At 34.7% G+C, this 13,218-nt stretch overlaps 1 protein-coding gene and 1 pseudogene across 2 annotated transcripts in view; one reads left to right on the top strand and one right to left on the bottom strand.

The window, feature by feature from the left end:
• Positions 1 to 400: 400 nt before the first annotated feature.
• On the top strand, positions 401 to 9,087 carry LOC113107201 (anaphase-promoting complex subunit 7-like; annotated as a pseudogene).
• Positions 8,161 to 13,218, bottom strand: part of LOC113107200 (sarcoplasmic/endoplasmic reticulum calcium ATPase 2-like) — a 24,138-nt gene continuing 19,080 nt past the window's right edge. Inside the window, exons 14-18 of one of the 2 annotated variants that reach the window (XM_026269538.1) lie at positions 13,072 to 13,157; positions 11,525 to 11,658; positions 11,314 to 11,431; positions 10,162 to 10,282; positions 8,161 to 8,753 (exon numbers count right to left, since the gene is read on the bottom strand). In XM_026269538.1, coding sequence (XP_026125323.1) covers positions 8,740 to 8,753; positions 10,162 to 10,282; positions 11,314 to 11,431; positions 11,525 to 11,658; positions 13,072 to 13,157 — 473 coding nt within the window. In that variant the 3' untranslated portion in view covers positions 8,161 to 8,739. Of the gene's footprint in view, positions 10,283 to 11,313; positions 11,432 to 11,524; positions 11,659 to 13,071; positions 13,158 to 13,218 lie in introns of both variants that reach the window. The other variant, XM_026269539.1, reaches the window with a different exon arrangement.

Here is a 13,218-nt window from a genome sequence, read left to right as displayed (position 1 = left end):
TTACACGTTTATTTTTAATACATTTTTCAAATGATTTTACATTTCTTAAATATTAATTAAAAATAATAATTATTATTATTATATCGGCTATCGGCCCCCCTGCTTTCCAAGATAACGTTATCGGCATCAGCTGTCAAAAAACTATTATCAGTCGATTATATACATAATCTTTTCACCGTTAAAACTATTGTACAACTAAAACTATTTTTTAAAGTCTACGTAGCATAACACACGGATGATCATAAGAAATGATAATAATAATAATAATAATGTTTAAAACTAAACAACATCAACAGGGTGGAATCTTTATAAACATCACTTGTCAAGGGCGGAGACTTTTCGTTTGACGACTGTCCACAATGGACTTTTATTTTGAATTCGCATCATTTCCTGCGTTTAAAAAACTGTTCTCTGTAGCACTGCTGTATCTTCCACTGTGTCGCAGCGCGTTTATTTACTTGAAGTGTGCTTTGAAGTCGAAAGCTAATCGACTGAAGATGAATGTGATCGATCATGTGCGGGATATGGCCGCGGCCGGACTGCACTCTAATGTCCGGATCATCAGTAGTTTACTCCTGACCATGAGCACCAACAACCCGTGAGTGTCTCCAGTGCTTCACCATAGAAGCTAAACAAGACCTGGAAGCTCAAGCGTGTGTCAGTTCAGTGATGATATTAACATATTATAGGCACACAACAAATCATGCAGAAATGTTTTGTTCTGTTAGCTCGCATAAAGGAACCAGGGTTGCCAATTTAGCGACTTCCCAGCCTCTTTTGAGACTTTTTTTTTCAAAAGTTTAGGGAAAAATATAACAACTTCTTGGACAAACCTCATCTAAGTTCTCATCTTGCCCACTGATCTACATTTATTTTTAAATAGATCGGTGAATTTGCCATTATGATGTAATCTAGTGACATTTAGCTATCAGTTTTAACTACTTTCAGTCAGAAGCAGTTGTCAACACTAACCACTGTTCTTTTTTTTCAGGGAGCTTTTCTCACCGTCTCAGAAGTACCAGCTGCTGGTGTATCACGCTGATGCTATTTTCCATGATAAAGAGTACAGGAACGCAGCCTGTAAGTACAACATGGCTTTACAAGCAGAAGAAAGTGATCAGCAAAACATCTAAGGTGCGTCCATCCAGCACAGGCAGCACAACATCTGCGCTTCAGGCTCAGGTGAGCCACAGTGAGTTAGCTACATTAACACTGCTTGAATAGTTTTTGCCTTGGTTTAGTTACTCCAGTTTGTTTTCTTAGGTAAGTCTTAGGTATGGCATGCTAAATATATATATATATATATATATATATATATATATATATATATATATATATATATATATATATATATATATATATATATATATTTAATTGTGATGACTTTGTATGAGCCACCAGTCATTAAAAAGTATACTATATTACAATACAGAATTTCTATTTTTTTTTATTTTGAAGATGTCTCATGCTTTTCAAGGCTCTGTAGTCTTATGAAAAAATATTACTATATAGAATAACTATTTAATTTACTTTAAAATGTAATTCATGTATAATGTAGTGCAATTTCAGCATCATTACTCCAGTCTTCAATGTCACATGATGTTCAGAAATCATTCTAATTTGATGATTTACTGCTCAATAAACATTTCAAATTATTATCAATGTTGAAAACAGTTGTGCTGCGTTACATTTTTTGTAAACATCATGTTACTTTTCTTGATTCATCCCGGAGAAAATATGCAAAGAACACGGTTTATTTAAAATAAAAATCTCAGGTAACATAAAATGTCACCTTTGATCAATTTAATGCATCCTTGAGTAGATGTATTAAAAATTCTTTCAATAAAAAAAAAAAAAAAAAAGTACTGACCCCAACTTATAAAACCTACTGTAGTGTATCTTATATAATATAGTTTCTATTTTCTTTTTTTTTTTTCTTTTTTTTCAGAAAAAGTAATAGTGATACTTGTCTATGCAAACACTAGACATCATAACAGTCTCCCATATTTCTCATGTTCCGGTTTGAATTAATTTGTATTGTAGTTAACCACTCTTTTGTTCATCCCCTGCAGAACTTGCCGTCAGAGATTGAAGTGAAATATAAAATCGCGGAGTGTTACACTTTTCTGAAGCTGGATAAAGATGCCATATCAGTGCTGGAGGGGATCCCGTCACGCCAGAGAACGCCCAAGGTGTGTGTTCACACGCTGTCTTTTGTTTCACAAGTGTGTGAATTCTCAACATCTAAAACTGATGTAAAAGAGCACTTTGTTGAATCGTCTTGAATTCCAGATCAACATGATGCTGGCGAATCTTTACAGGAAGTCTGGTCAGGAGCGGTCAGCTGTAACCAGCTATAAGGAAGTGTTGAGACAGTGTCCTCTGGCTCTGGATGCTATTATTGGTCAGTAAGAATACAGCCGTGTTCCTGTGATGCTGCATCTTGTGAACCCAACATTAAAGCTCAGTCCTGTCTGGTCCACTGCAGGGCTTCTGTCTCTGTCGGTGAAGGGGGCAGAGGTCGCTTCCATGACGATGGACGTGATTCAGAGCATCCCCAATCTTGATTGGCTGTCTGTCTGGATTAAAGCACATGCTTTCATACATGGAGGAGACAATCAGAGAGCCATCAACACTATCTGGTGAGGATAGGACACTATCAAGAAAAATGTTTTTAACCATTTTTATGGACATCTTTATATTAATACAGGTTTTATATATTTGTTTTTATTTTGTAATAAACTGTTTTCTATAATGTCATTATTAGCCACCACTGTCATTATTAAAGATTAGATCCAGTGTTACTGGATTATTTATGTGCATTTGTAATATTTATTAGTATTTTTAATTAGCTTTTATTTATATATGTTTTTCTTTCAAATTTTAGGTTTTTGTAAATTGTATTACTTCTGTCATTTTATTATTATTAATTTTAATATTTCTATTTCTGTCTCTGTCTAGCTTTTTTCATTTCATTTTCAGTCTTTTCAGTACCTAAGTGTATTTTCAGTTAGTTACCATTGCTGTATTCCTAATTTTTACATGTTATATTTTCATCTAATATATATTTATTTATTTGTTTGTTTTATTTTAAATTTTTTTTTATATCAGCTTTGTTTCCATAATTATTTAATAGTACCAATGATTAGAAATTTCGATTAATTAGAATAGATTAGATTCAGTGTTCTTGTATTATTTACATTATTTAATATTAATATATAAAAAAAAAAAATCATTTTATTTGTTTTCTTGGAAATAGTAGTTTATAGTAATTTTATGCATTTCTCATTTTTTTATTTTCTATTATTTATTCATTTATTTATTTTTCAGTTTTAGTCATTTTAGTACTCAAATTTAAACTTCTTATATTTCAGTTACTTGCCAAGGCAACATTTCATTTTCATATCAGTTTTAATTTTTTAAGTAATTTTTATATATATATATATATATATATATATATATATATATATATATATATATATATATATATATATATATATATATATATATAATATTATTATTATTATTATTATTATTATTTTATTTTAGCTTTATTCCCATTAACTATTGTATTGTATTGTATTGATAAAATGGCAACAAAAGCTAGTTGTCCACCTGTGCACAATGTGAGGAATCACTGATGTCTGTAGTCCTTGTTTATGTCGTCTCAGCTCTTTGGAGAAGAAGTCACTCTTGAGGGATAACGTTGATCTTTTAATCACTCTGGCGGATGTGTACTTCAGGGCTGGAGACACAAAGAACTCCATCCTGAAGTTTGAGCAGGCACAGATGCTTGACCCCTACCTGATCAAAGGTGCATGGCATTAACCAATCCCTCGGCCATCTAGATACATTGCTTTATGATTTGTGTTGCTTTGAATGAAATGATCATGCTGTTTTGCAGGTATGGATGTATACGGCTATCTGATGGCCAGGGAGGGTCACCTGGAAGATGTGGAGGTTCTCGGAGGACGGCTGTTCAACATATCTGACCAGCATGCTGAGCCCTGGGTCATATCTGGGTGAGTTTGACCTTCAGTTAATGTGTCGGAAACGTTTTCAGAATCAAAAGCGACTGAAAGCTCTTGTGTTGTCCACAGATGTCACAGTTTCTACAGTAAGCGTTACTCTCGTGCCCTGTATCTGGGAGCTAAAGCCATCCAGCTGAACAGTAACAGTGTGCAGGCGCTGCTCCTGAAGGGGGTGGCGCTGAGGAACATGGGCCGAGTGCAGGAGGCCATCATACACTTCAGAGAAGCCATGAGACTGGCGCCCTGTCGTCTGGACTGCTATGAAGGTAAGAAAGACTTTCATGATACCGTATTTTCCAGACTATACGTCACACTTTTTTGTCATAGTTTGGCTGGTCCTGCAACTTATAGTCAGGTGCGACTTATTTATCAAAATGAATTTGACATGAACCAATAGAAAACATTACCGTCTACAGCCGCCAGATGGCGCTCTAATGCTACTCAGTGCTCCTGTAGTCTACACTGAAGACATAGAGTGCCCTCTCGCGGCTGGAGACGGTAATGTTATATCTTGGTTCTTGGTTCTAAATAAATGCGACTTATATATGTTTTTTTCTTTGTCATGACATATTTTTGGACTGATGCGACTTGTACTCAGGTGCGACTTATAGTCCAAAAATATGGTAATAGAAATAATCATTTCCAGCTATTTTGCATGTTTTGTAGGTTTTTAAGAAAGGTTATGATATTTTTGTGAAATAAAAGATTATAGATGTTTAGTCTGTTTCTTTGCTGAACAGCTTTAGTTACTCTCTTGAGTTCTTGTATTCAGTCTGTCCTGTTTTCTAAAGGTTAGACAAAGCCCATAATCATTTTCTACATTTACATTTTACATTTACATTTAATCATTTAGCAGACGCTTTTATCCAAAGCGACTTACAAATGAGAACAATAGAAGCAGTCAGGTCAACAAGAGAACAACAACAGAATACAAGTGCCATGACAAGTCTCAGTTAGTCTAGTATAGAACGCATAGCCAGGTATATATATATTTTTTTTTTTTTAAATGAAAAAAAGAGAGAAGAAAAGGAAAAGTACTGGTGTTAGTAGGTTAAGTGCAGGCGAAAAAGATGAGTTTTTAGATGTTTCTTGAAAATGAGTAAAGACTCAGCTGTACGAATTGAGATTGGGAGGTCATTCCACCAGCTGGGCACAGTCCAGGAAAAGGTCCGTGAGAGTGATTTTGAATTTCTTTGGGATGGCACCACAAGGCGTTGTTCACTTGCAGAACGCAAACTTCTTGAGGGCACATAGGATTTAACCAGTGAGTTTAGGTAAGTTGGTGCCGTGCCAGTGGTCGTCTTGTAGGCAAGCATCAGTACCTTGAATTTGATGCGAGCAGCTACTGGTAGCCAGTGTAACCTGATGAGGAGAGGAGTAACATGAGCTTTTTTTGGCTCATTGAAGACAACCCTCGCTGCTGCATTCTGGATCATTTGCAGGGGCTTGACAGTACATGCAGGAAGGCCCGCCAAGAGAGCATTACAATAGTCCAGTCTAGAGAGAACAAGAGCTTGGACAAGAAGTTGGGTTGCTTGCTCTGACAGGAAGGGTCTAATCTTCCTAATGTTGTATAAGGCAAACCTGCAGGACCGGGTCGTTGTAGCAATGTGGTCAGTGAAGCTTAATTGATGATCCATCACAACTCCTAGGTTTCTGGCTGTCCTCGAAGGAGTTATGGTTGACGAGCCTAGCTGTATAGAGAAGTTGTGATGAATCAATTGGTTAGCTGGAATCACCAGTAGTTCAGTCTTTGTAAGGTTAAGCTGAAGGTGATGGTCATTCATCCAGCTAGAAATGTCACTCAGACAGGCTGAAATGCGAGCAGCTACCGTCGGGTCATCAGGCTGGAATGAGAAGTAGAGTTGGGTGTCATCAGCATAGCAGTGATAAGAAAAGCCATGCTTCTGAATGACAGATCCTAAAGATGTCATGTAGATGGAGAAGAGAAGTGGTCCAAGTACTGAGTACTGAGTACTTTCTGTCTTCTCAGAGTGATTCGTCCCTTGTTTTCAGGTCTGATTGACTGCTATCTTGCCTCTAATGGTGTCCGGGAGGCTATGGGAATGGCCAACAATATTTACAAGACCCTGGGAGCGAACGCCCAAACTCTCACCATCCTGGCCACAGTGTGTCTGGAAGATCCCATGACCCAGGAGAAGGCCAAGACTCTGCTGGACAAAGCCCTCGCTCAGAGGCCCGACTATATCAAAGCTGTCGTGAAGAAAGCAGAGCTCCTCAGTATGACAACAATTAACACACGCCTTTCATAATATTTTTCTGTATTATTATAATTGTTGTTGTTAATTTATTATGATTTGGTAATTTATTATAATAAATGTATTATAAATAGTAATATTTATTATAGATTGTTTGAAATTTAATTTATTATAATTATTATAAAATTATCATTATCATTTTTTTAATTAAACTATTATATTTTCTTTATCAACTGGTTATCATATATTAATTTTTTTTATTTTTTTTATTAATAGTTATTATTATTATTAAATTGTTATATTTTTGTATTATTTATATTATTCCCCAATTATTAATTATATATATTTTTTATACTTTTCTAGTTATTATTTATTCCTATATTGTATTATCTTTATTATTTGTTATTATTAATTATTTTATTTTTAAATTATATAATTATTATAATTTTTTCCTATTTATGAACTACTAGCGGTAGTAAAAGCACATTTTTGTTTTTCCATTAATCATTATTGTTATAAATTAATTAAAAAAAGATATATATATATATATTATAAAATCTATTTATTTATTATTAGTAGTAATTTATTTATTTATTTTTCATTATATCGTTTATTATTTTTGTTATTGTTCATTAACTGTTATGAAAAATAGTTATGAAATCAAATTATTTTCTTGACTTAGGCTTCAAAAGCATATATTTTGGTGTAATCTATGTTATGCTTAAATCATTTTAATTACAGATCGAGAACAGAAGTATGAGGAAGGAATAGCTCTTCTAAGGAACACATTAACCAATCAGAGCGACTGCGTGCTGCACAGGATGCTGGGGGATTTTCTCGTAGCTGTTAATGACTATCAGGAGGCCATGGACCAGTACAGTATAGCGCTAAGGTATCGTCATCCACACTGTACGGTAAAATCTTCAACATTAGAGTCGAGCAGACTTGACTGTTCTGTTCCTCTTCTGTAGCCTCGATCCGAATGACCAGAAGTCTCTGGAGGGCATGCAGAAGATGGAGAAGGAGGAGAGTCCCACGGACGCCACGGTGGAGCTGGACGGAGACGATATGGAGGGCAGCGGGGAGGAGGGAGATCTGGAGGGCAGTGACAGTGAGGCGGCGCAGTGGGCCGATCAGGAGCAGTGGTTCGGCATGCAGTGACCCTCAACACTTCAGCTTCAGCACTAATTACACCATCATTCACTCTTCATGTGTTCTCCAACCGTAGCTAAACATCATGGGTGTCAGGTTATTTTCTGCTTTGGGCCAAATACAGGACTAGACAACTGTGCTACTCATTTTTTTTCATAAAGGTGTCTAAAATGTCATTTATTTTGCATGATACTTTCTAATGATCTTTTAATGAACCACAATCCCACAAAATCTGATCTTGTGTGTAATAAACATGTCAAAGTCATATTTCACACCAAAATTGAAAAGAAAGTATTGTGTTGCTGTTAGGAATTTTTAACAGCACGTTTCAGCCATGTTCTTCACTGCAATATTTTTACATTTGTTTAATACTTACTCAAAGCGGTGATTTCCATTAAGATATTGCAGTGCTACTTTTTTAAAATAAAAAACTAATATAAATACATAATATATACATACATATTTTTTGTATTATTGTGCAAACGTGATCAGTTGTATGCCTGTTTCTTTTTTTTTTTGGTGTAAATATAACAAAACTTATTCAAGAACATGTATGGGTTAAGTTTAACAGAGCATGTAAATGATTTTTTCTGTGTGTCTTTTAATGTTTCTATATTGTTGTACATAAGACTATTTGTATATGTTTTGGAATTAAAATCATGGCATGATAAAATGTTGATGTATTCACATTTACTAAAATCAATATCGCTTTTACTTATACAAAATAGAGCGTTGACTGTAAAGAAAGAGCAGCGCAACCATGTAATATCATTTTATTAACCACAAGTCATTGTGATAATTACAACACTGATTCAGCAGCACTGCCCTCCGTTGTCATGGGAACTGCTTTAGAAGACCGCCTGTCTGTCAATGTCACACATACAGTACACACCGAACACCTGAAATGAGCCTCTGCTTTGAAACATATCACACATCCCTGTGCAAAGCAACAAGAACAATCAGTTTTGGTTCATTTACAGATCTCAAAAAAAGATCTTGAGAAAATTTTGATTTTTTTCCCACTAATGACATTTGTTCGTTTTTTTTTACTATTGCCGTGCTATACAGAAGTTTCTAACTTAAGGGGTCATGCACCATGAAAACTGCTGTAATGTTACATTTTAAGAGTATTTTCAAATTTCACTGGGTTTGACCTGAGCTATCAGGTCTTAATTTTTTTTTTTTTTTTTCTACTTCTAAACTAATGACGCAAATGCTTCGGTTTTAGCACAGTTGACATGCAGGCCTAGAAAGATGTGGAGCTGCTGAAAACAACACATGCACTAAAGTCACAAAACCCTCACAGCTTCTGCAAGGAGAACAGAGAGCGGATCGGCTTAATCATCCCGAGCTGGAGAGAGAAAGAGAAAATAAAGACACGTTTGATCAAACAAATAAAGAAACAGAAAAGATACTGTATACATACAGAGATGTGTGACATCATGCAACGGTGGTTAGACATGATTAAAAGCGTCTTTAGAGAGTTAAATATAGTTCCTGTAAAAGCAAATGCACATAATTGTGTGCATTACATCAGTCAAACAAACACGAGGTTGTGATGCTGTATTATGTGAGTGGTACTCACTCGCTGATGCACAGGACAAAATTAGTTTCAATACAGCACATCGAATCATGCATGTCTGTTGGTCACCTGAAATAAGACTAAAAAAAAAAAAAAAAAAAAAAAGAGAGAAGAGAAAAAAACCCCCAAAAGAATAAAATGTGCCATTTATAGATTCAAAGCAGTCATGTGTATTAATGTCAGAGTTTTAATCCCAAAAGATACTATAATACAAAAAAAGGGATCATTTGTGCTCAGTTCATTTACTCATAATCTAGTATGTACATATACACATTACAGTAAAAAATAATTCATCTATAATATTAGAATCACTACGCTGCCCCGATAAATACATCTATGACATGAAAAAGGAAACATCTTCAGAGAATTTGCACAAAGCAAATCCTAAACACACTGTCAGTTTCATGTTTTTTTACTTAAGCATTAATAAAATAAAACTGCGAACCACTAAGGTTTTTGTACGAGGGAACTAGTGCATTTGGCTAGTCATCTATGGAGCAAAAAGAACAAATTTAAGTCAGGAAACAGATACTAAGAAAGCAACCGACGGAACTGAGGTAGCTGCAATCTACTTAACGCAGAGAGGAAATCATTTTGCTTCAAGGGAGGAAAGAAACCGAAACGACAAGCTGACGTTAGAGTGGAAAACATCTAAATATAACCCAAAAGCATGTTCGCTCTTTTTGGCCCAGTGGATTCAAAAGGCTATAAAGACATCTCAGAGCTTTGAGCCAAAAAAATCCAAAGCAATCTGATAAATATTGCATCTCCTACTTTAAGCTTCTAAAAAAGGCCATAAGGGGACCTGAGAAAATATACAACTTTAATAATAATAAAAAAAGTACTTTAAATGGAATGATTAAAAACAAGGAACATACTATTTTCTGACGACAATATACTATATATGAAGATAAACATTATATATACACACATTAAAAAAATTAAATGCATGTGCAAATGTGAACGAGTGACTGTTGTTCTTTGTTAATGTTGTGTTAGCCTGCCGCCAGCTCTGGGATCAGTCAGGAGGACCAGAGCTGCTGGGGGTTGTTAGTGTCTGTGCTGTACAGCCACACCACTAGAGGGAGTGTGAGAGCTACGAAGGCCCAAGAGACGCCCTCAGTGCATGCAGAGAGGGACCAGCCTCTCCTGTCGGGCTCCTGGTCCAGGTCTTTACCGGGCTCCAGGTAGTTCCTTGCGATGAATTTGAGCAGCTCGTCCAGGAGGATGACAGGCAATGAGATCTTCAGCACCACCAGCCACTGGGTCACATTCAGAGCAGTGATCTGGAAGATGACCTGAGGAACAACAGAGGGAGAAGCAAAGAAGAGTGACACCAAGAAAAAAATAAAAAAAAAAATTAAAAAAAGATTTTACATTCATTTCTCTGGCTAAAAAAAATACTGTATTCATATAGATTTATTGATTTATTTTAATATTAATAAAATAAAATAATAATAATAATAATAAGTAATAAATATGTATAATTATTATTATTATTATTATTATATTTTTTTTCAAGTGAAAATCCTAAATACTTACATTAAGAAATCGTTTTTTATTCATTTATAAAAATATATATTAAATGAGTAACAGACATGATTAATCACTCATTTTAAAACAACATTACTTTCTATGATACTACTACTAAGAGTATTATCTTTTTTTTTATATTTTTATACCATTACTACTTTGAAAGAACTATAATAAAAAAAAAAAAATCCTTAGTTAAAAAGTATTTTATATATATCTATATCTATATCTATATCTATCTATCTATATATCTATATCTATCTATCTATATCTATCTATCTATATCTATATATATGTGTGTGTGTGTGTGTGTGTGTGTGTGTGTGTGTGTGTGTATAAATAAATAAGTGTATGCCTACAATACTTTTTCCACTTAGAAAAACAAAAAACAAAACTATAATTGAAAAATATATAATACTCAAAAATACCCAAAGTAGTTATAGTAGTAGTATCAGAAATTAATGTCTGTCAGTTACTTAATATTTATTCTTATAACTGTATCATTGTTATACAGTATACACACACACACACACACATATATTAAAATACGTAATGTGTACTTGACAATAGTTTTCAAATCAATAGAAAGTTTGTCAACTGTCCAGAAAACTGGTAATTGAACCATTTAGAATTGAATTAGAACTCGTAGATGCAGAGTGCAGAGTTTGTGTGGAGCAGTAGTGGAGAAATAAATGTTCCATTACAGCTAGAATTCTTTTCTGGGCCCCAAAATGTATTTTTGAGATCCTCATCTCCATTGAGCACTTAATGATCTGTAGTGTTTAGGGTGCTGTACCGGCAGCGGGTCTACATAGAGGATGAGGAAATGCAGAGACATGGAGAGGCAGATGGCTCCCAGCAGCCAGACGTTCTCCCAGGGAGGCATGCGCAGCAGAGACTGGTTCTCTGACAGACTGCAGGATGAAAAAATCAAATCAGGTTTACTTGGGTTCAGTTTTTAATCAGTGCCATGCGTGAGTCTGGATGTGAGGTGGACGATGGCTGACCTGTTGAGGGCGTTACACATCTCGATGGTGACCAGCACAGACAGGGCCATGGTCATGGGGTACGGAGACTCGAACACATGGCACTCCAGATCCTGGAAGTCAGGATTATCAGGAGAACACTGCAGGAAATGACTCTGAGAGGAAAAGCGAGAATACACGCTTAGTTACTACTACTACTGCTGCTACAACAACAAAATAATACTATTTAAAATAAATATGACTTGCATAATTATGTGAATACATTACACTTAACAACAACTATATACACACACACACACTTATATGCCCATATACATTAAATTATACACATATACAAAACAATAAATAAAAATTATTATAAAATACATTAAAATTATTAGTGCTGTCAATCGATTTAATTTTTTAATTAACTAATTAATCGCACATTTTCTGAAAATAATTGTGATTAATCCCACCTAACATTAAAAATTTTTTAATATACATTTATATTGCAATAATTTTAAAAATTAATGTAGAAACAACAAAGACAGTATTTTGAATATTTGTTAAATGGCATCTTTTTTTGACTGAAAGGCCAGTATCACTGATTACAATAATTTCCCCCCCTAACATTTAACCATTAACTGTAGCCATTCAACATTACAGTACTGAGAGCTATCAATTTTAACAATTATTAGACTTATTAGACATTATAATGAATGCCATATTTACCTGTGCCCTTCATCAGAAATACAGAAACTATAGTTTAAGTCATCAAACAATAAATTCTAAATTAAATATAGATGAATCCTTAAAGCTATACAATTTATTTCCTCTTTTTTATTTTTCTTTGATTAACAACAAGTATCACAACAGCTGGTTATTAGGTTGTTTTTAGGTTGCCTTTTCTAACCCACTTCAAGTCTTAAAGTCTCTACTAATGAACTGCCGAGTCTAATCGGGTGTGTTAGATGAGGAACACAGTGCTAGGATGCTCCAGGACAATTCTGAAAACCATTTCAGAGAAATGTTCTTAATGTAACTCATATATAATATATTAAATGCATGCACAGTTTTAAGGCAGCTTTAATTGCCTTTCTGGTAACTTCATGACTTAACCGACCGCGTCATTGCAAGCATGTAGTTTCATTTGTGCTTTGATATGAAAAGATGTAGGGTACAGTGTGGGCCGGTGCCTTGTGTGCGCTGTACCCTTTCCACACTCATTTGACTCGCACCTCTTTTTATCTTTTGCGAGAAAACGACAAGAAATGGTTTTAATGGATTGCAAGAGAGCGACAAGAAAAAATACACACGCGCAAAAGTCTTAAATGCCAGTTACATTGACTTTTAAGACTTTTACATTGTTACAATCAAAGAAATATATTAGAAATAAATGTTGTTCTTTTAGAACTCTTTTTTTTCTATTCCAGAAAAGCAGAAGCTGCAATCTTTCAAAGATAGGTCAGTAGTTAAATTGTTTAAATGACAAATATGTCACAGAAGTCTACTTTTGATGAGAAGAATTGAGCATTTATATGCTATTGTAGTCACACACATGACATTTATTTAAAAACAGAGATACATACCAGCTGGTAAAATGTGATCATTGGACCGTCATCAGCAGAAATAAACCACCAGGCTGCAGCTCCTACAGTCGCAGCACCCACATAACCTGAGAAACACAACACACGTGAGAGAAAACAACACTTATCAGACCAGCAAGACTGGATACA

Source organism: Carassius auratus, chromosome 8 (genome assembly GCF_003368295.1).
Source record: "Carassius auratus strain Wakin chromosome 8, ASM336829v1, whole genome shotgun sequence".
NCBI lineage: Eukaryota > Metazoa > Chordata > Actinopteri > Cypriniformes > Cyprinidae > Carassius > Carassius auratus.
This window is presented reverse-complemented; position numbering and strand designations above follow the sequence as displayed.